Source organism: Simochromis diagramma, unplaced genomic scaffold (assembly GCF_900408965.1).
Source record: "Simochromis diagramma unplaced genomic scaffold, fSimDia1.1 OVJJ01000419.1, whole genome shotgun sequence".
Taxonomy (NCBI): Eukaryota; Metazoa; Chordata; class Actinopteri; order Cichliformes; family Cichlidae; genus Simochromis; species Simochromis diagramma.
In genome coordinates this window covers 519,820-540,210 of record NW_024387244.1, presented here as the reverse complement: position 1 = coordinate 540,210, position 20,391 = coordinate 519,820, and the positions used below count along the sequence as shown (strand labels likewise).

Here is a 20,391-nt window from a genome sequence, read left to right as displayed (position 1 = left end):
TTTTAATAAACGAATCACTTCATGCTGTTGTGATTGTGTTCTGTTTCTGTAATGAATATTTATTCTTTTATGCTGTGAAACAGAAGCATTTGCTGACATGTCGCTGTGCAATAAATAGTCTTTATGCACCACCTTACGTATAAAGTCCCCAGAACGCAAATTTAATGAAAATCATAAAACTGAAACTCTCAGTAGAAAAATCCTTCATGTGATAAAGTAAGCGATGGATTCACCTTGTTCTTGTTCTGCCTCTCAAACCCTCTGAAGGAGGAAGATTAAATGCTCTTTAAAAAAAAAGAAATGTCTCTTATGCGACTAATAAAATTTGTATCCATTTAAAGTTAAGTGTTAAGTATTTGAGTCTAACAGTCTGTGCACAGCAAACGGTTTTCATGACTGTCACGACGCAGTTTTCCATCAGCACCTCTAACTGTAAACACCTCACGTTCGCAGGCAAAGTCAAAGGTCTGTATGACGCTCAGGCCCCGGCGTGTCCGGTCTGCAAGGCCGTGCTGCGACCCGGAGAGCTGCAGGAGCACATGGAGCAGGAGTTAGCCAAACTCGCCCAGCTGCAGATCAGGTATCACGCTCACGCCCTGAGGATCCTCTGCTTTATTTCACGGCAAAGAACGTTTCCCTCTTACCACCGTCTAAAAAGTTTACACTACCTCCGTTTATCTGTTTGTCATTTTCTTGCTGTTCTCTTCAGCTTTGAGGTGATAATTAAAGTAGACAGATCCCTCTCTCTGGATGCCCCCCCCCCTTCAGTTTCCCCAGGTGGTAGCTGCCTTCTTCTCTGTCACCTGCGTGCAGTGTTTACAAGCCGCCTCATTGTTCCCTACATATTTCATATTATAGCCTCTGGCCTCAAGGCAACAACTCATAGAGCAGGCAGATAATGTTCTGTTAATGGCTGCTTTGGTCTAAAACATACGCATAGATCAGACACACACACACACACACACACACACACACACACACACACACACACACACACACACACACACACACACACACACACATTACCTGCTGCTTAGAACAGAAGAATGATTTCTCCAATAAAGGCATTACACTCCAAATCTGCTTAACGACCGCTCCGTGGACAGTAATGGTTTCAAATTGAACTTGGCCCACGGGGACACCGTGTGTGTGTGTGTGTGTGTGTGTGTGTGTGTGTGTGTGTGTGTGTGTGTGTGTGTGTGTGTGTGTGTGTGTGTGTGTGTGTGTCTACAGTATCCGTGTGACAGACACAATGTGAGAAGGAGTAAAATGAGGTTACACACGGACTCGGATACAAATTCAGACAAGATAAGAGCAGAGGTTGTTCACCAGATGACATTTAAAAGACAATATTGTGTTTGTAGGTTTTGTGGGCACATTGTGTTGTTGACTTATGCACAGTAAAAACAGGTTTAACATACGAGCTTCTGTGTTATTATAGTGCAACTCCGGTCCAGCACGACCACTTCATAAGGACGCCAAAGGTACACGTAGCTGTGATGTTTTCACCACATTCAGGAAGTCGGTCAGTAGCCGTCGTCCTGCCTTTGACTTGATTCTTTCTTTTTCGGGCTCCAGCCTCTTTCACTGTCCCTGCACATCAAGCGAGAGGGAAGTTCCCCCACCTCGCCCCCTCGACCGGCCGAGGAGGCCCACTCTGACCGATACCAGGTAGGATTTTAAAGAGTGCATTGTAATGAACATATTGTAAGGCATTAAATAAAACCTTACAATTACCAGTTTGTGAAACCCAACGGGGTCTCATCCCAGAGTGTCAAACGCTGCATCCTTGTGCCGCTGACCTCACAAAAATATAAAGTTGTTGTTTTCCTTTTGCTGCTTTCGTTTCTAAGGATTGGGTTGAAATGTGCGCATGTCTAAGTTAGAAATACTCAGCCTGTGTGATGCTGTGGGGCCTTTACAAGTATCCATCTGCAGCGGGTAGGAAGTGAGAGACTCATCTCTTGTGATCACAACACAGGCGACGAAGAACAGCTTGTGCATATCTGTGAGAACGAAGGCAGCATTCGACCCTCAGAACGAGAACTAACAGCTTCATCAGATACAATCTATCCTACACGGCATACTCACAAAGAGCAGCAGACACACAGTGATGTAAACACGGAGAAGCACAGCGGCAGCGTTCAGATCACAGGGCACAAACATTACCTGCACAATTAAGTCTCTTTTTTCAGTGACAGCTTCCTCCAACAGCATCTTCTATTTTTATGGACAGTTCTTTTGAGTGCAAATGATGTTTTCTCCTCTGTTGCAGACGTTTCTCCGCGTCCGGGCCAACAGACACACCAGATTAAACGGTACGTTGATCCACGTGGACCGAATGTTGTGTTTCTGTGCCGCACACTCAGTTTGTGGTTCAGAGTCCAGACCAGGCGACTGTCACGCCGTAAAGTTGAGAAGATGAAAAAGATATTTTGTTCACGCTCGTCGTCCCCACCCTCACCAGTCATTCAGATATCACCTCTTTTCCCACACCATCTCAGCTGGCCTAGCGCCCCCACGAGCAGAGGAGCTATTAACCTTTAAACTTTGACCCCTTGATATGTTAACAGTCGATGACCTCTGCTGGTGCAGGTGCTACGTCAAATCTGCCCCATTACGCCCCCACAGCGCAGGAGCCCACCTAGACTGCGCACAAGCTGGTAAGAAACACTGAGAAGCATTTTTCTTCTTCCCCACAGTCACTGAGGATTCGACACACACACAAGAAACATTTATTTTATTCATTTCTACTTTTTCCTATTTTATAAAAGACCCACCTCTGACACTAGTACATCAGCTCACTAATCAGCCAGTATTTATTTAGTTGAATGGATATAATTATGTTCGTGCTTATAATCCTGAAATAGCTGCTATTGACTTTTCAAGTGTCTCAAAAACTTTTCATGAAATGTGAAACATCCTTACGATACCAGATTAATATTTATTCCACCTGAGCTGCTTTTTTAATAAAAATCTAAAAAACCTGTTTCCCAATGACAAACTCATTTTATTATAAATCACAGAAACTGTTGCCTCAGGGTGCTTTACATTGTAAGATAAAGACCCCCTGTGAGCACTTTGGCGACAGTGGGAAGGAAAAACTCCCTTTTAACAGGAAGAAACCTCCAGCAGACCCAGGCTCAGGGAGGGGCGGGGCCATCTGCTGACACTGTTACTCTCACACAAAAACCCACAAACAGTGTTGTGTAAATGTTTCACGTAGGAACTATTTTCTCCTCTGAAGCGTGCGGGTAGTTACCGTTACGGCTCAGCCGCGGAGCTTATGATGGTGTTCGCGCCGTGCGTCACGGTAAGAGACAAATGAAGGTTTTGTAGATCTGCAGTAACCAGATCAGGACTTGTTTCTGGTTCTTTTCCACAGAAGCTTGTAACAGAAAATCAGCCCTGAACAGTTTCCAGCCATTTCTAAATAAATGAATAAATGATAGCATGTAGCATGTTTGAAAGTAGTCTGACAGCATTTCTGCACGAATACAGAAACCTGCGCAGCGTCCCCGCGGCGGCTGACGCCGCAGACTTCCTGCTCCCGTTATTATTCCCGCTGAGACTCTGCAGCTCTTAGCTGACTCTTCAAACTGCCACTGCTGTCGAGGTCTGTTAGCCTTTATTGGGCCTTATAACCGGACAGCATAATGAGCTTCTAAATACACGTCAGGGAGGAAGAAGAAGAGAGTGGAAGGAGGAGGAGGAGGGGGGTCCTCTGTTGATTAATCAACCTCTCTCTCTCCCTCTCTCTCTCCCTCTGTCTTCGTTGTTTGATGAGCTCCTCCTCATCTATGACCGTCTCTTTAACCCTCATTATGTTTGCTGGGATTGCGGCACTCGGGTCACAGCCACCGGCTCGCCGTGCGTTCCCCTCGGGGGCCACTGTCATCCAGCAGGGAATTAGAGGGCCTTAAAACTTAATGTCCCCTTTTGCAATCTGCAGTCAGTCAGGGCACGGAGAGGAGGAGAGGAGGTTCAGTTGGTGTTCTGCCATGTTAACTTTCATATTTTTAGAGAGGAAAGCGGGGGAGGACGGTGGGATGACAGCACGGGGACGGGAGGGCCGCTTTGAATCCCGTACTGCAGCTTCTGTCCACGCGAAGCATCTGCCGGTCTCTGCTTTAAGGGCCTCGTGCATCAATGCGGCCAGCTTGTACAGTTTGTGGAGTGAGCTCACACAGGAACAGAACTCAGTAGTTTTCAGTGTTGCATCCATATTTCCGGCTTTTAAATGTTGGAAGTTATTAGAAGTGAACGAGACGGTTTCCACAAGCAGGTGAATTTTACGTTTGAGCGTTTCCTCTGTCTGCACATGAACAATCGTGACTTTTTGTTCCTTTAAGATTAAATTCAATACATGACACATCATTTATAAAGGTGAGGCTCTGATATTGAAAGGAAAAGAAAACTTAGCCCCATATTTATTTATTCATTTATTTAATGAACACTTTCACTGGATTTATTGTGTGAGAGCAGAACTTTACCTGTAATACTTCCACACTGGTTTTACTACTGAAGTAAAAGCTGTCGGTACCTCTTCCACCACTGTTCGCTTTCTTCACTGTTTGCATGTGAAGTGTTGAGTGCAGGACGTTGGGAGCTTGAACCATTCATGCACTACTTTTAGCTGCTGACTCACAGTGTAGTCTTTGCATAATTTATCCTGTTATTTATCAGTATTTTTGTCTTTTATTTAAATAAAAATATAATAATATGGAGATAATAGAGCTGTAAATATTAATATTAATATTTTTTGCTTGTCTTTCTTTTGCTCTGGGCTCAGTGTGAACCTGTTTGAATGACCCGTGGTCATGTTAGTCTTCTTCACGCAGCTCGGTGACCTCCTATCACACTTTAGGACAAAGCTCGGCTTCTTTAGATGGAACAGCGACTCAAACTCGCACGTTTTTATGTACAGGAACAAATAAGTTATACCCCAGTTATTCATTACACATAATTCAATACTGTTACTAAAAATCATGCGACTTGTTTGATGGTGTTGATTTAAACCCCAAAGCTAATGCCTCGTCCCCTTTAACCATTATTAACAGTATTTCTTCTGTGTGTTCTGTGTTCAGTCAGGATGGGAAAGCTGAAGAGGAGAAAACCAGAGGAAGCACAGGTAGGCTCTCCAAGCACACGAGTCAGATGCAAGTATTTGTTTCCCTGACATTTGTGTTGTAATCAGAGATGAATATATGTAACGTGTGACACGCTGACCTTGAACCCCGAGACGTTGTTGCCTGGCTTTGTTCACGTGGCGCACGGATCACTGTCAGCTCGCTGTGTATCCATGTGAAAGCGCCGCGAGCGCCGGTTCACGGCTGTGAGGCAGATATGTAGCTCCGGGCTACAGGAGGCATATGAGCGTGTTCGTCCAGACAGAGAACATGTGACCCGATGTGTGTCTTTGTGTGTCTTTGTGTGTGCGCGGCGTTGTTTTCAGGAGGGGTCGGCAGACTTGTTGGCATTGGAGGACGACTGGAATGAGAGGAGGAGGATACAGATGGCGTCTATAGGCTTTAAAGGTAAGTGAGTGTGTGTGTGTGAGTGTGTGTGTGTGTGTGTGTGTGTGTGTGTGTGTGTGTGTGTGTGTGTGTGTGTGTGTGTGTGTGTGCGTGCGTGTGTGTGTGTGTGTGTGTGTGCACCACTGAGGTACCCACGTGTGTGATCTTGTTCAGTGGAGGGTGAATACTGTGACTGAGTGGCAGCTGAAGAAGCGCTGAACTTTTCAGTCCAGATTACGGCGCAGCAGGATGCCTGGGAGGTTGGCTTAAGAGTAACCGCTTCTTTGGCGTAGGAGCAGCTCTGACCTGGAAACTGACTGACAGGCGCAGTCACAGCAGATACACGGGCAACGTCGCATTTTCCTCATCACTAACGTGGCTGTTAACAATGATTCCCATTTGAATCTGTGTCACCAGGTGCAATGTTGGTGAGCACCACCTCTAAGGAGTGTCGAGACAGCGATGCAGACCTGGACGTGGACGGAGATGACACGCTGGAGTACGGCCGGGCACAGTATCCTTCTGAAGAGAACGCCAGCGTGCACGCTAAACAGCATGTTAATGTTAATGCGTTTACAGTAAAGTGGGGGGACTGGGATATACGCGCACATGGAGAAAGTTCTTCCTCGCACACTTTGCTGTATTTTTCTCCTGACTTCGTTTGCAGATACACAGACACAGACGTGATTCCCTGTTCGGGAGAAAGCTCCAAAGAGACGGCAGTGAAGTACGTATCCGTGATGTGTGACGATCACTCGGTATTCATTTAGATAAATATGAACTAAATTCATTTCAAAGCCGTTTCAGATGCTTTCAGATGGTAAATATACTTTGGTTTGTTTTCAGCAGCAACAGCAGCAGCGTGCCGCCTGAATCCAGGGTAAACTTGGACTTTAATAAATGGTCAAATGATGGTGAGTTAGGAATAATGAGGCAGCTGAGCACAGTTCCTAAAACTATGGATGTAACTGTAATCTGCTCATTGGTTTGTGTATTCAGGAAGTCCGTCTACAAGCAGTGGAGAGAAACAGGATGGCAGTGCAGCCGGTCTCACTCAAACCTGCAAAAACGCTGAGATAGAGATGTGAGTTTGTTAGATCTGTTGTTAGATCTGCAGTTTAACAGATTTATACACAAACTGAGAGACTGTTAAAGCCGGTCGCAGCCCGGGGAGTTTGTCCTTCCCGCTGGCGCCAAGCGCTTATTCATACAAAGGTCCGATTGTTGGGTTTTCACCTTCCAACATAAAGCACATTGAAGCGACTGTTGTTGTGATTTGACGCCATATAAAGCTCATATAAGTAAAGCGCTATACAAATACAGACCGTTTACCATATAAACAAATTTTAATGAAAACTTTCATTGGAAAAAGAAGTAAACAAAGAGTATTTTGCTTTTAACCCATTATGTCGTTAACCCTTTCATGCCTACTCTGTCATATACAGCAGAAACGTTTCTGTGAGTTTATCAGGCTTCATCAGTGCCCCCCCCCCCCCCCCCCATCTAAATAAAGTGCACAATACATTTTTAAGCAAAAAAACTCATATCTGCAAATTTCTGTTAAAGCCCAGCGTATCATATTTCATTGTTTTTGTGACATCATCAGCGTGACTTTTTTTTACCCTCAAAAAATGATATAAATTGCATGAAACGTTTTTAATGACTAAACTGCAAAAACATGGCTCATGTAGCAAATTAAAACTCTCACATGCCGATTAAGACTTTTGTCTAAAGGACCAACAAACTGTCCGTTATCAAAAAATGAAAGATTTCAGGGAGTTATTTCATGGTTCAGGATTTAAAGGGTTAAAACATGTCAGAAGGTTCGATAAACATTAATAAAAAACGAAGTTTTAGAGGTTAAAGGTAAATCGTTTTTCCCTGCTGCGGGCTCATGCTTTCCTGCACTCTGGACCAACATTTGTTAAACCCAAATTTCATAAATGGTTCAATTAATGGTTTGTTTTTAGCAAGTCTGACACACTTTGTTCAAGTTGCCAACAAGCCCATGAACTGACTTTCAGTCAAAGTGAAAGAATCCGTCTTTGTTGAGTATTTGATGGATTTTTGAGCCGGTAACTCTGGAGACATGAGAGGAGACGTGGTCAGCTGCCATGTCCAAAGTTGTGCCTCTTCAAATGAAAGTTTGACGTCGTGGAGGCAGGTTGATCCAGCTGTTGCTTATCCCAGCATGCACTTGGTCCATCAGCCAACCAGAGGAAGCCATTCCTCTGTATCCTGGTCCTCTGTATTTATGCCATACCTGTTCGGACCGCCTGCTCTCACCAGCACATAATACCACACTATATCAGTGTGATGATGTCGTCAGTCAGGGTCTTAGCAGGTGATGCAGGCGTGTACACGTTTCATTGCGCTGAATGCATTGCATCCCATCTGTACAGTATGTTTGCATATAGAGTCTATGCTGTAATTGTGCGCGTGTATGTCTATTTCTGTGAGGACGCTGACACCTAACCCCCGCCCCGCTGCCCATGATAAATGAGACAACCAATGCAGGCAATGCGATTGCTGCTAAATTTCATGCTCAGTGTCCATGTTGGCCAGCGAATAATTTAATCTGTCTTCGATTTATAAATGACTCTCCAGTGTCTGCCTAACTCGTGTGTCCTCCCTCTCGTCCTCGTGTGTGTGTGTGTGTGTGTGTGTGTGTGTGTGTGTGTGTGTGTGTGTGTGTGTGTGTGTGTGCGCGCGCACAGGCTCTCGGAGGACTCCACGCTGACAACATTAGATGCACTTAAGGCTCGGATACGGGACTTGGAGAAACAGCTGTCCAAAGGAGACAGATTTAAATGTCTCATCTGCATGGTGAGTGTGGAGGCAAATTAAAGCAAAAGAGAAAAGAGCACAATTTCAAACTGTTGGTGTATGTTTGTTTCTTCATTAACATAATTAATACAGTAATATTTTTATGGAAAATGTTTGTCTGCGACTCCTCGTATGATCGGATCGTCAGAACTGCAGATGACCTTAATACTGTTTGATACACACGACAAATATTACAGTTTGCATCTGATAAAGCTCTGCGACATTTATTCCTTTAAATACTGACCCATTTTACACAGAAAGCATCAAAACACTGAACAATTATTCACTCAAATATTTATTTAGCCCAAATGCACCACACGCTGCTCTTCAAAGTCGACCCCAGTCTGAGACAATTTATTTGTTTCTATTATTTTACATGTAAAAATGTAAGTGATTAATTATTGGAAATATATAATTAATTAGTAATGAACAGATTTTTTGCATGGCTTTTTTTTCTAAGTTAAATATTTTGTTGTGATTTAAATTAAAAAAAAAAAAAATCTGTTACAAAGTAAAATATGACAGTGGGATGAATGAGATGAATAAATGAGAGATAATCCCAACAAACATTCAAGTCGCTTCCTCCAAAGCTCTGATTGTAGTTACATGTGGACACCTAGTGGCAGCTTTGTCGCACTGCAGGTAAACATTGCTCACCTGTATTGTGCCTGTTCCTGTGTGCAGGACACCTACACAACGCCGCTCACCTCCATCCAGTGCTGGCATGTTCACTGTGAGGAGTGTTGGCTTCGAACGCTGGTAAAAAGCTGAACGTAAAAATGATGCAAAACATCCAGAACGAAGTAAAAGTCTGTAATAAAAGTCTCACCGTTCTTTTTCAAAGGGAGCAAAGAAGCTGTGTCCTCAGTGCAACACCATCACCTCACCTGGAGACCTGAGGCGAGTTTACCTGTGACTCACTTTCAGGGATTTCTTCTGTTTTGACCAATCAGGCTCGGACTTGTTGGGCAGCTGGCCTGTCATGCAAGCCCACCTTTCCCTCTCCCGTCCCTCTTCCTTTTCCTCCTTCTTACCATCGTTGTTCTCCTAACAGCTACTAACTGAGTGCGACCTCTGACCTGTACAATATCCGTGTTTCTACTGCATCGTCCAGCAGATCAGAAGAAACCTCTGAAACCATCTGAGAGCTCAGGCACTGAGAAAAAAATGCTTTGAGACTATTTATCGATTTTTAAAAAAATCTTTTTTTTTTGTTTTATGGAAAGATGATTGAACTGCAAAGCACATGTACATAATTTTGTGTATGTATGTTTGGAGTGGTGTGTGTATAGGATGTTGACTAGCAGACTTTACTGTACAGAGTTTGTCTTTGCTTAGATCACTTATTCTTTGTTTAGCTCTTGTAGGTTGGAAACATTTACAGTAATAATCATCACATGGGGACTTGTTCTGTCTTTGTTATTGGCGTATTTCTTTGTATAGGATCACTCAAATCTAATTTTATCAACATTACTAAAATAAAATCTGTGTCTAAAGGCGGTTGTTTCCTGAAAGCTTTTAACCGTGAACACCTAAAGAGTATCTGCTGCACCTGCCGCAGGTGTGGGCCGAGGCGTGAATGGCGTGCATTCCTGTGTTGTTGCCGTTTGTCGACAGCCATATGATGGCGTGTGTGCGCCCTTTAAGAAGTGGGTCGCTGCGGGATTAGCCAGGCAGAGCCCATCGCAGCTCATCTGGAGTTGAAAGACTCTAAAGCCTGCTATTCTGAGCCTTTACTGCAAGGCCACTTAGGTTCAGACACATCACAGAGAGACGTAAAAGAGCAATGCGCCTGCGCCGTAGAGTGGAGCAAGAGACGAGTCCAGTTTCTGACGGGCGAAAATGAATGCACACGTATTGAAGTGAGCGGGGTTGTGAAACAAAGTCTGCATGCAGTACACACACAGGACCAAGAAAGACCCGAAACACTCGGAAACAAAGATTCTTCATCCTCAACAAACACGAAGCAATAATTTTACATCACATCAAACTTTTATTTATTCAAATAATTAATCATCAAGAAAAACATGCCTAGTATAACCTGAATGTACAGCAGCCAGGTAAATGTCATGTGATCAGATTCTAATAAAAATGAAACATTTATGTTAGACTTAGACGGCAGAGTGTGTTTCTCAAAACAAGTCAGCATGCCCCGACGTGATTGGTTAGTGAGCTGAAGGGAGGTGGTGATAATCCAGACTGACAGTCAGGTGCTTTGGTGAGTCGGTGTGACACACGCACACACACACACACACGCACACACACACACACACACTCCATTAAGAAGTCCGGCTGCAGAATCATCTGTTACTCCACATCCCTCCGACACAGACGACACACACAGAGACGCTCTGACAAAAGGTAAGGTCGATAAAACTCGAAGAAAACGAGAGTAAAACATTAGAATAGAATAGAATAGAATAGATTAGCTCTTTATTGTCACTGTTGCAAGAACAATGAAACACAGTTTGGCATCTCTCCGTTGTGCGTAATGCACAATAATGTAAGTATCTAAAGAATAACACGGGCATTTACATTTACACAAGAAAGATGCGCACAAGTTATACATACACATGCGCACATGCGGATACACCCATACATACAAACACACACATATACATATACACGTACACACACACACACACACATATACCTACATGCACATACAGACACATTTATTAGAAAACAGCTCTGTTATATGAGTATAGAGTGAAAGAGTGAAAATTCAGTGTATGCTCTTTGAATTAGGAGGGAAAGGTGCAGAGTTAAGATGTTAATAAACAATAACAGATAAGCTCTTATCTTTTCAGGAAATGAAATGATGAGAACTAACAGTGTTAATAGTGATAAACAGACCGTGGATTATCCTCCTGCTCGTGTGTTCGCTCCAACAGTAGATGCAGTAACTATGTAACCGTAGATGAGGTCCCATCAGCAGTCAGCTGGTGTGCGAATGAAAGAGTGCTCGAACTGATCAATTCAGTCAAGGTGCCGAGTAAACCTGCTGCTGGGGAAGATTTTTGTGTTATTAGGTAATTCTGTTAACGGGATTCATCCGGTCTTTAGGTAAACGACTCACCTGTCCTGGACCTTGAGCGCCACCTGGCTCAGATCCAATTATCCCAGCTGACTGACCCCTCGCGGCTTCATTAACAGGCATCCTTAGTGTTAACCTCCAGGCCTCTGGCTGTCTAACCAGTCAGCAATTAGGACGTGGACGCATTTTGATGCTTTAATTAAGGACACAGAAATTTCTGAGTGTCAATTAATTCTTAGATTGCAACAGCAGCGATACGAGAGGAACAGCCTGCTTTTAACCCCACGGTGTGTCGAGAAGCTTGGATCAAAAGATTTAGCCTCACGGCACCTAAGACGAGCAAACGGGATAGCTGAGATTTTTGTTAGGAGCAGCGATTCACAGGAAAAAAGGGAGATTATTAAGGTAAAGCACCTGAAAGACACCATAGCTCACCGCCTGTGAAACGTGTTGGTCTGTACAAATCTCTAAGAGATCCCTCTTCCCCCGTCTGCGTCCGTCCGTGGCTCTTAGGACGATGTCGGGACCGAGGCCCGTGGTGCTGAGTGGCCCCTCTGGAGCAGGGAAGAGCACTCTGTTGAAGAGGCTGATGAAGGAGCACGAAGGAGTCTTTGGATTCAGCGTCTCACGTATGTTTTTGTGCCAACTGATGTTCGGCTTCCTTTGCAAAACGTCCTGTCTGAGGAGGAAGCAGCAGCCTAATTCTGCACCTGCCAGTAACGGCTGTAAAGTTGACACTGATGTTTTTGCAATTCTTTCCCCGCAGACACGACGAGAAACCCTCGACCAGGAGAAGAAGATGGCAAAGGTACAACACTTATGAGTGAAACCCGGCTTGTTGCTGACACTTTTTAAGTGGGTGCTCATGTTTAGTGCTTTCACGTTGTGTTAGGATCAATCACAAAACATCAGCCCTGCATCTGGATTTAAGCTTGCAGAGCTGAGATAAAAGTGGAGAAAAGTGGAGAATCTGACAAACAAGCTCCTTTTCATTTTGTTTCCTAGCCTCTCCCCACCCACTCCACACCCACAGCACTTCTTACTCCCAAGTGAACTGCAGGACTGGTTTGCCACCCTGTGAGGCTCCCTTGGTTTGGGATAAAGCTCTCTGTGCCTCTTTTGTTTTCTCCATAGGACTGAACAAGCTCCCCATGCTTCTGGGGGCTACTTTACTGCCCGTAGCAGCCGTCTTATCCTCTGAGGACATAGAAATGTCAGCCTCATGTCCAAATGAATCAGAAACCACAGATGAAGGTGATCTCAGTGTGATTCCTGATCACAGTGTATTTTTACCGCAGATGGATGGGGGTTACTTTCATCATCCTGGCACGTTGTGATTGGATTAATAGGAACTGGTCAAAAAATTGAAAATCGTGTAAATATATATATTTTTAAAAAGTACAATGACCTCAGGAAGACGCGACAGTTTACACTTTGGAGTAACAAGCTTTTGAAAATAGCCCCCTGTGATGCCTCAGCAGTGATTCCCATTTCCACTCCCACACGTCTTTAGATCCACACTGGTGTTCCCATTTCCTCTTTTTCCTGATAGGCAAGATGCAAACAACCATTGGCAACATGCAGGAGAACAAAAGGTTATTTTAAAAATCATTTTAGAACTTGTTGCATCCATTTTATTGCATTCTTTGGTCGAGGTCCTTTAAACTAATACTGAGTGATGAACAGGTTTCCATCACAACTTTTAATAAACGAGGATTTTAACATGAGCAGAAATATCCGCACTTTGCGCTGTTTAAACCCCCCGTGACCTGTTCTCGTGCTTATTATCTCGTTGTTTTACAGTGTTTCTCCCCAAACTGATGCTTCAGTCTGACTCCTTCATGTTGTCATGTAATGATCGCTTCGTAGTAAAGTGTTTGCTTTTGAAACGCTGCCCTGTGTGGGTCTGTGGGTCGCGTGTGGACACACGTAGAGAATGACAATCACAGTTTAATTAGGCTCCGACACGCGTGATCAGCTGTGACAGGCTGTTACACCGTGACAGCTTTGCTACACTGTAGTGAGCTCCTGCTTGATTTTGCTCTGATAAGATTGTTTTCCACGCAGAGCTCGATTCATTCCACACGTTGCTCCCCACAGACTATCACTTCACAACGAGGGAGGCCATGCAGGAGGGTATCGACAAAGGAGAGTTCATTGAGCACGCTGAGTTTTCTGGCAACATGTATGGAACAAGGTAAATGGATATGTGTGAGATAATTCACGCAGATTCATAAACACTATGAGTTGCATGCATATTCTCAGAGGGGGGCTAACCCCGAGTTAACCCGCTCTGTAACACTGCGTGTGCAAACCAGTGTTGCCAACTCCTCAGTAAGGAAAATCGCTATTGGTTGTCCTAAAAGTCGCTAAATGACGCCATCGCCTAATTTGCATAATTGGTCATGCTAATCTAATTGTAACCTACGTTGTTGGAGAGAGAAATAACATCGTGGAAGAGACATAAAGTGAGTAAAAACGTCCTAAATGCATTTAGAGTTTATTTAGAACTACAAATTAAATTTCTTTTAGCAATTATTGTTTTTTTTTATGTCACAATTCCAACCCTGCTCCTTTACCCGGGCTTGGACCGGCAAAAGTGACCCGAAATAGGCGCTCTGGTGGAGTTACTTTGTGTGTGTGTTTATAAGTAGTTTTAAACCTTGTGATCCACAAAACAGCATAAGAGTAAAAGAAGAACTGACTGCGTTACAGCACCCGCTGCTTGTTGAGAGTAGCGCTTTCCCGTCTTTTTTTAAGGGGTCTGAAAACTCGCTAAATATAGCGACAAAGTCGCTAATTTGGCAACACTGGTGCAAACCGCTCTGACGCGACAGCTTCTAATCTCGCGAGATTTCATTTGAACTGAACTGAGTTTATTTAAAACCAGAACTGATCAAACTTTGCTGAGGAAACATTTGCAGGGATGTGAAGCTCGTTTTACGTCACGAGCCACACACAGTCTCTCTGTGCAGAGAATTACCGACACATTTAATCAATGAGACATCTTAATGTAAGAAAAAGAGCCACGATGTCAACAGTGTGGCAGAGTCTGACTACATGCTACAGAAATGCAGCTGCAGTAAATGAAAGAAGTCGTCTCGTTGGGCCTAAACTGTGAGAAGAAAATGTCTGAAATGACAGAAATCTATAATTGAATTATGCAGCGAGTGTGAGTGGGGAGATCTTTATCAGTAGGAAAAGCTGTGACACTGGAGAAAAGTCTGAAGCTTTCTTTACATTTTCCAAAGTGATCCAGTGGGCTGGTCCTGCCTGAAGCTCCACACCCAGGATTCAGGGTTTGACTGATCAAACCAAACGCATTTCTGCTGAAAATACAATAAGATATCAGTGTCCTCATACAGGCTGAACTTAAGTCATTAGAAATGAAGACAGAGCCTTACATAAATGTCACACTGTGGGCTTGGTAACAAGGATCAAGCGGCTACATAATAGTCTGGTGACAGATGGAGCTTTAACCCCCATTAGGTCAAAAAGAGCAACGCTGCGGCTCAGCACCTTGTGTCACATTTAATCTCTTCCTCTTGTTCTGAAGATAACGCTCACTCTCTGAGTCTGAGCAGCTCGGATCAGTGCAGCGATCCTTTTATCCTCTTACCAGTCACTTCGTGTGAGAAGCACAAAATTACATTCAGTACCTGCTTGGATGTTTCTGCTCACGTGAACGGCACGGCTTATTCGAAAAGGACTCCTGTTTGTTCAGTAAGGCTTCTGTGGAAGACGTGCGAGCCAAAAACCTGATCTGCATCCTGGACGTGGATATCCAGGGGGTGAAGCGGATCAAAGAGACCGACCTGAACCCCATCTACGTCTCCATCCAGCCTCCATCTATGGACGTGTTGGTAAATCCTTTTATTGTGATTAATCCACAGCACATATCGATTCTTTTCTTGCGCTTTTAAGATGTATTATTTCTTCATATTTGCACTTTGAGTGTGCTTTAAAAGTGTGACAAGACTTCACCTGGTAGTAAGAAGCAGTGCCCAGTTACAGGTAGGTGCTGTGATTGTTCTGTCGTCTCTCAGGAAAAACGTCTGAGGGACAGGCAGACGGAAACAGAGGAGAGTTTACAGAAACGTCTGGAAGCGGCACGCGTCGACATGGAGCTCAGTAAGTTTCCCATCATTTCCGGCAGAACGTGATCCCGAATGCAAAGCCAATTATTGCAATTTGATTTCATTTCTAGGTAAGGAGCCCGGAGTGTTTGATGCTGTGATCATCAACGACGACTTAGAAAAGGCCTACGAGGAGTTAAAAGAAATCCTGGATGAAGTAAGTAAAAGCAGAAAGTCTCTTTGCTCCTTTTACTTTATACTCATCAGATGATTGGTTGAAGTACTTGTCACCTCTCTCTCTCCACAGGAAATTAAAAAAGTTCAGGAGGCCAAATCATAATAAGGAAATAAGCAGGCTTTCAGCAGGTGGACAGGAACACTGATGTGTCTCTGACTGGAAAAGCTCCATCTTCACTGGAACACGTGAAATAAGAAAAGCTCTTCCTCACGCTCAGCTGCGTCCAGCTGCAGTTCAGACACACCGATGGACATGAAGAGCTCTGGGCCGACGTGTCTCACATGTCCTTTGTGTTAGATTTAGTAAAAGCAGTGGCTGATATTAGGTGTGTAGTCCTACTTCATATTTTTCTGACATTTGGCTCAGCAGGTACGAATAAAACGCCACATCCAGCGCTACGTTTGGTCTTCGCAGGCTGGCACAGATCTGCTTTAGCTCCACATCTAGAAAGTGTTCAGATACTATGACTTCTACCCGAAGTAGAAATAAATTCAGTCTTAGTCGAGTATATTATCAGGATGGACTCAGGATGGACGACAGAGCATCTGAAAATCACAGTTTGTGGTAGATTTAATCTAAAATGTGTTAGAGCTGAAATGTTCGTGTGTTGAACTGAAACGAGACAGAATAAAGAGTTTTAGGACAATGACTGAGCACTTTGAGTTGTTTAATAATGATTTAATCGACTAACTCCTGTAAAGCTTCACATAAAATACTGCGTTAAATACGTTTTACGGAGACAGAACTGCAAAGCCAAGCATGTCCGTCCGTCTGCCAGAGGAGCAAAACAACATTTTGATCAACTTTCCAGCTCATGCAGCAGCACCGTGCACACCTTATGTGATCACACGTTATCCCTGATACGCACAAAATAAATCCCCAGACTATCGAACACAGAAGCAACTCATTAAGACGCATCAACTTTTAAAAATCAAACGTTTTTCTAATTCAAACCGGGCTCCAGGTTGGCAGACAGAGAGCAACACTTGAAGCACAAACTGCTGCACCGACACGTCGTTGCGGCTGCAGGTTTTTCTCTACTTTGAGAAAGACGATGGCAACTTTGGCATCGTGGCGTCACTGGCAGAAGGAGGGACCCTGAAGCTTGGTGCGCACCTGATCTCGTTTCTCCTCTTTCTGCTTGAGGTAAGCTTTAAGTTTGTCGGTGGAGAAGCACACTTTGGAGTGACGGGCTTTGTGTGGGGCGCGATGGGCACGGAGCCACGGATTCTGGAGACTCTCGGCTGCAGTGGGTCTCCCCCTGCAAAGTTTTTATCATGTCAGAATGAGTGTTAACGTGTGAGTGAGTACACTCTGGGAAAAGACTCACCAGGATTTGTTGTTCAGGCTGCTCTTCATGAAGTTCAGGGCTCCCTCAGACAGACCCGGGTAGCAGCGTCCAAACTGGATCTTCCCTTTCCTGATGTTTCTGTCGTGATCCCAGCTGTGCTCCGCATGAAACGGGCTGTCAGCACTCAGCCTAACGCAGGGAAGGATAAAGATGATAGTAATTCTTATTATAACAGAAGTCAGCCTGTAGCCTCCTCACACCATGACGTCTACAAACCCACATTTATCAGAACAGAACAGCCCTGCTACGTGTGGGATTGTTCTCAGATGATGAGATGTAATCCAAGTTTGAATAAACCTCTTTGCTTACATGATGAACGACAAAACTCCAACAGCCCAGATGTCGGTCTCTGGCCCAACACCCTGACCTTCGAGGATTTCCGGAGCTTTAGGAAGGATAATATACACTGAGAGAACAGACAGACAGAATATCTTTTATAGAGAGTGGCACATTTACAGGCAGTGCATCTTTCTGTATCAGGAAAGAGGCTCAGACCAAAATAGATAAAAGGATAAGAATAGACTTGGGTTTGTTAGACTATGGGAGCTAGGGTCAGCTGAGGTGGATGGAGTTAGGCGGAGTTATTTCCATCAATCCGTCCTCCGTAAAACAACGTGTACCTTTGCTGCAGGAGTCTGTCGGAAGGCCACGACAGTCAGAGGTTTAGTATGTTAGACCAATCAGAATGCAGCGTACAACGTTTAGTCTGAATTTAAAAAACACACATCATTACCTCTGCTGTCAGAAAAGCCCTGGATGTGCTCGATGTTTAAAGGCTGTCCGGGCGTGAAGGACTGAGCCGAGCCAAAGTCAACGACCTTCAGGTGGTTACAGTCGTCCACCACCATGTTGTCCGACTTCAGGTCCAGGTGGACGACTCGGCGGCCGTGGAGATAGTCGACCGCGCTCAGGATCTGAACGAGCAGCTCGGCCACTTGAGTCTCTGCGTACAGATCTCTGAGAGGACGCAAACACAGACGTGATGGTGAAGCTTGACATCAGCGCCCGAGGTGCCATAACTAATGAATTAGCACAGAAATATTAGCTTAGCTTGATTTTTTTACATTTTGATATACAGTTCTGTTTGTTCTGCCTGATAACGTCTATTTAAATTCTCTTTTCCCATCTCAAGCTCATTCATGTGTACAAGTTCTAACCTGAAGCTAGACTGAAAGACGAGGACGCACGAGCGTTATTAGGAACTATGCTCCTCCTTCATGGCTGATGTTTTTGAGCGTCGCTTACCTCGCAGCCAGGCTGTAGAGGAGCTCCTTGCCGGGACAAAGCTCTTCTACTAACACGAGGTAGCCGGAGGTGATGAAAGCACAGTGCAGCTGAACCAGGTGGGGGTGGTGAAGCCTCCTCAGCAGCTGGTACTCCCTCAACACCAGCTGCCTCTGCTCTGCTTGGTAAGGGGTGATCTTGGCCGCAAACACCTGGCTGGTCTCAGCGTTCCTGCACAGGGTTACCACACTGAAACGACCCCTGAAAGATGGATGGATGCAGCACTAAGTCACAACATAAACCACCAAAGGGCACTTTGCATAGTAAGGCCAAGACCTTGTAAAGTAAGGTTTGGCTTACTGGGCCTGGTTCTGGTATCCTGTGCTATCATGCACACTGTTACTACCAACAGAAGGAATCAGCTCTTCAGTTATAAACATTAGAAAAACAAAACATAACTTTATTGAACCGCTGCAGCTCGTTGTTGGATGTCTCACCTGTTGATCTCAGACAGGAAGTTGTAGTTCTTGTGTGCTGCTTGTTCTGATCCAATGACCTTTGACCCCAGTGACTCAGTCTGAATGAGAGGAATGTGGATCTCTGTATAACAAACACAAACAGCTGTTGCACCATGTTTTCAAAAAGAGCATAATAACAATGACGTGAAATCATAAAAAGACAACGTCCAATAGGAGACAGCGTTTCTCTTGCCTTCAGGATCAGTCGCCATAACAACGGGAGCTGAGGCGTCACTGAACGGTCCTGCTCCCGTCTTTGTGACACCACCCACCCTGAACACGTAAGAAGCTCCTCTCGGTAAGTCCTCTACCACGTAGCAGCTGTCTGCCACGTCCTCTGACAGGACTGTCCACTCCGCCCCTGTGGAGACATGAAACCATGACACCAGTGTTGGTGACGTTTTACAAATGATGTGTTTGCAATACATGCACACACAGGTACACTCCTCGCACTCCTCCGTAAGCATCACACTCAATCACCACCCAACCCTCTGCTCATAACCTATGACCTCCTATAAGAAGTGCTGCATTCAACTACACTGTTTAAATTTAGGCCCGGGGGGTCCAACTCCAGGCCTCGGGGGCCGGTGTCCTGCAGGTTTTAGATCTCACGCTGGGTCAACACAGCTGATTCAAATGATGAGTTCAAGCCTCTGGAGAACTTCAGGACATGTTGAGGAGGCCATTTAGCCATTTAAATCAGCTGTGTTGGATCAGGGACACGTCTAAAACCTGCAGGACACCGGCCCTCGAGGCCTGGAGTTGGACACCCCTGATTTAGGCAATGGAAAACACCAATAACACAGTGCTATTAAAATTCCCTGGTGTTTTAGACCAGCGGTCCCCAACCCCCGGTACCGGGCCTCGAGAGTCGAGGCTCAGGTGTGAAATTTATGGTTTTCAGGGTTTTAGCGTTATTTATTTATCGTTTTGATGGTTAACTCTGTTTCCCTTCCCCCTGGGTCTGTTCCTGTATGTTATGAATAAATCTTCCTTCTTCGGTACCAGTACTGTTTTTATTTTGTTGTATTTATCCTCGACACCTTAAAGGTAAATATTGTCGGACATAAACCGGTCCGTGGCACAAAGAAGGTTGGAGCCGCTATTTTAGACCATAAAAATATAGTTTGGTCATAATGAAATAAACACTAAATAATTTATTTTTCACACAAACAACAAAAAACACATTTCTGTCCTGCCATGTCTGCGAACGCACCGTCCGTACAGTACTGCACGCAGTAAGTGACGGGATCGCTTGAGCGAACCGGCCTCCACGCCAGGAGGACTCCGCCTCCATCCAACTGTAGCACCTCAGCCTTGCTGGGGCGAACGGGCAGGTCTGAATATTAACAAAGGGTAACAAAAGAGCATGTTCTCAAAGCAACAACTGTGATGTGAAATTTAAAGCAGATCAGTCACAGAATGTAACCTTTGTCCGACCTTTCTTTTTAAACGCAGGTATTTTGAAGGATGGTAAGAGCTTTGAGCTCCTCCTTTTGGGACTCTCGAGGCTGCTGCTGCGCCTCCTTTCAGGTGGAGTGGGAGCTGATCCTTTCACTATTGGACCTGTTATAAATAAAACAGGAAAGAGCAAATGGTATTAAC

At 44.6% G+C, this 20,391-nt stretch overlaps 3 protein-coding genes across 12 annotated transcripts in view; 2 read left to right on the top strand and 1 right to left on the bottom strand.

The window, feature by feature from the left end:
• Nucleotides 1-10,015, top strand: part of rnf220b (ring finger protein 220b) — a 28,263-nt gene extending 18,248 nt beyond the window's left edge. Inside the window, exons 3-16 of the mRNA XM_040052738.1 lie at nt 454-580; nt 1,442-1,484; nt 1,579-1,671; nt 2,276-2,318; nt 2,574-2,663; nt 5,088-5,131; nt 5,456-5,537; nt 5,934-6,030; nt 6,184-6,243; nt 6,363-6,430; nt 6,516-6,600; nt 8,234-8,342; nt 9,027-9,101; nt 9,187-10,015. Coding sequence (XP_039908672.1) covers nt 454-580; nt 1,442-1,484; nt 1,579-1,671; nt 2,276-2,318; nt 2,574-2,663; nt 5,088-5,131; nt 5,456-5,537; nt 5,934-6,030; nt 6,184-6,243; nt 6,363-6,430; nt 6,516-6,600; nt 8,234-8,342; nt 9,027-9,101; nt 9,187-9,258 — 1,088 coding nt within the window. The 3' untranslated portion in view covers nt 9,259-10,015. The remainder of the gene's footprint in view (nt 1-453; nt 581-1,441; nt 1,485-1,578; nt 1,672-2,275; nt 2,319-2,573; nt 2,664-5,087; nt 5,132-5,455; nt 5,538-5,933; nt 6,031-6,183; nt 6,244-6,362; nt 6,431-6,515; nt 6,601-8,233; nt 8,343-9,026; nt 9,102-9,186) is intronic.
• A 587-nt stretch (nt 10,016-10,602) lies between these two features.
• Nucleotides 10,603-16,242, top strand: guk1b (guanylate kinase 1b). Of its 4 annotated transcripts, none has more exons than XM_040052740.1 (9): nt 10,603-10,703; nt 11,893-12,008; nt 12,146-12,187; nt 12,514-12,633; nt 13,480-13,576; nt 15,104-15,242; nt 15,426-15,510; nt 15,587-15,672; nt 15,763-16,242. In XM_040052740.1, exons 2-9 carry the CDS (start codon nt 11,897-11,899, stop codon nt 15,793-15,795), a joined length of 714 nt encoding a protein of 237 aa, XP_039908674.1. In that variant the 5' UTR covers nt 10,603-10,703; nt 11,893-11,896; the 3' UTR covers nt 15,796-16,242. The 4 variants fall into 4 exon arrangements, with proteins under 4 accessions (XP_039908674.1, XP_039908673.1, XP_039908676.1 ...); XM_040052739.1 differs by lacking the exon at nt 10,603-10,703 and adding an exon at nt 11,065-11,784; XM_040052742.1 differs by lacking the exons at nt 10,603-10,703; nt 12,514-12,633 and adding an exon at nt 11,071-11,784.
• Nucleotides 16,243-16,343: 101 nt separating this feature from the next.
• obscna (obscurin, cytoskeletal calmodulin and titin-interacting RhoGEF a) overlaps nt 16,344-20,391 on the bottom strand; it is a 40,239-nt gene continuing 36,191 nt past the window's right edge. For 5 of the 7 annotated variants that reach the window (XM_040052730.1, XM_040052734.1, XM_040052733.1 and 2 more), the window contains 9 exons: nt 20,227-20,352; nt 20,003-20,125; nt 18,980-19,147; nt 18,766-18,868; nt 18,290-18,529; nt 17,778-18,001; nt 17,354-17,450; nt 17,024-17,173; nt 16,344-16,954 (listed from right to left, as the gene is read on the bottom strand). In XM_040052730.1, the coding sequence (XP_039908664.1) occupies nt 16,771-16,954; nt 17,024-17,173; nt 17,354-17,450; nt 17,778-18,001; nt 18,290-18,529; nt 18,766-18,868; nt 18,980-19,147; nt 20,003-20,125; nt 20,227-20,352 (1,415 nt within the window). In that variant the 3' untranslated portion in view covers nt 16,344-16,770. Of the gene's footprint in view, nt 16,955-17,023; nt 17,174-17,353; nt 17,451-17,664; nt 17,680-17,777; nt 18,002-18,289; nt 18,530-18,765; nt 18,869-18,979; nt 19,148-20,002; nt 20,126-20,226; nt 20,353-20,391 lie in introns of all 7 variants that reach the window. The other 2 variants (XM_040052731.1, XM_040052732.1) reach the window with 2 other exon arrangements.

Coding starts and splice junctions, on each gene's coding strand:
- guk1b (XM_040052740.1), top strand. CDS start 11,897: ATGTCGGGACCGAGGCCCGTGGTGCTGAGTGGCCCCTCTGGAGCAGGG. Junction 12,009..12,145: donor CTTTGGATTCAGCGTCTCAC/GTATGTTTTTGT, acceptor CTTTCCCCGCAG/ACACGACGAGAAACCCTCGA. Junction 13,577..15,103: donor GGCAACATGTATGGAACAAG/GTAAATGGATAT, acceptor CTGTTTGTTCAG/TAAGGCTTCTGTGGAAGACG.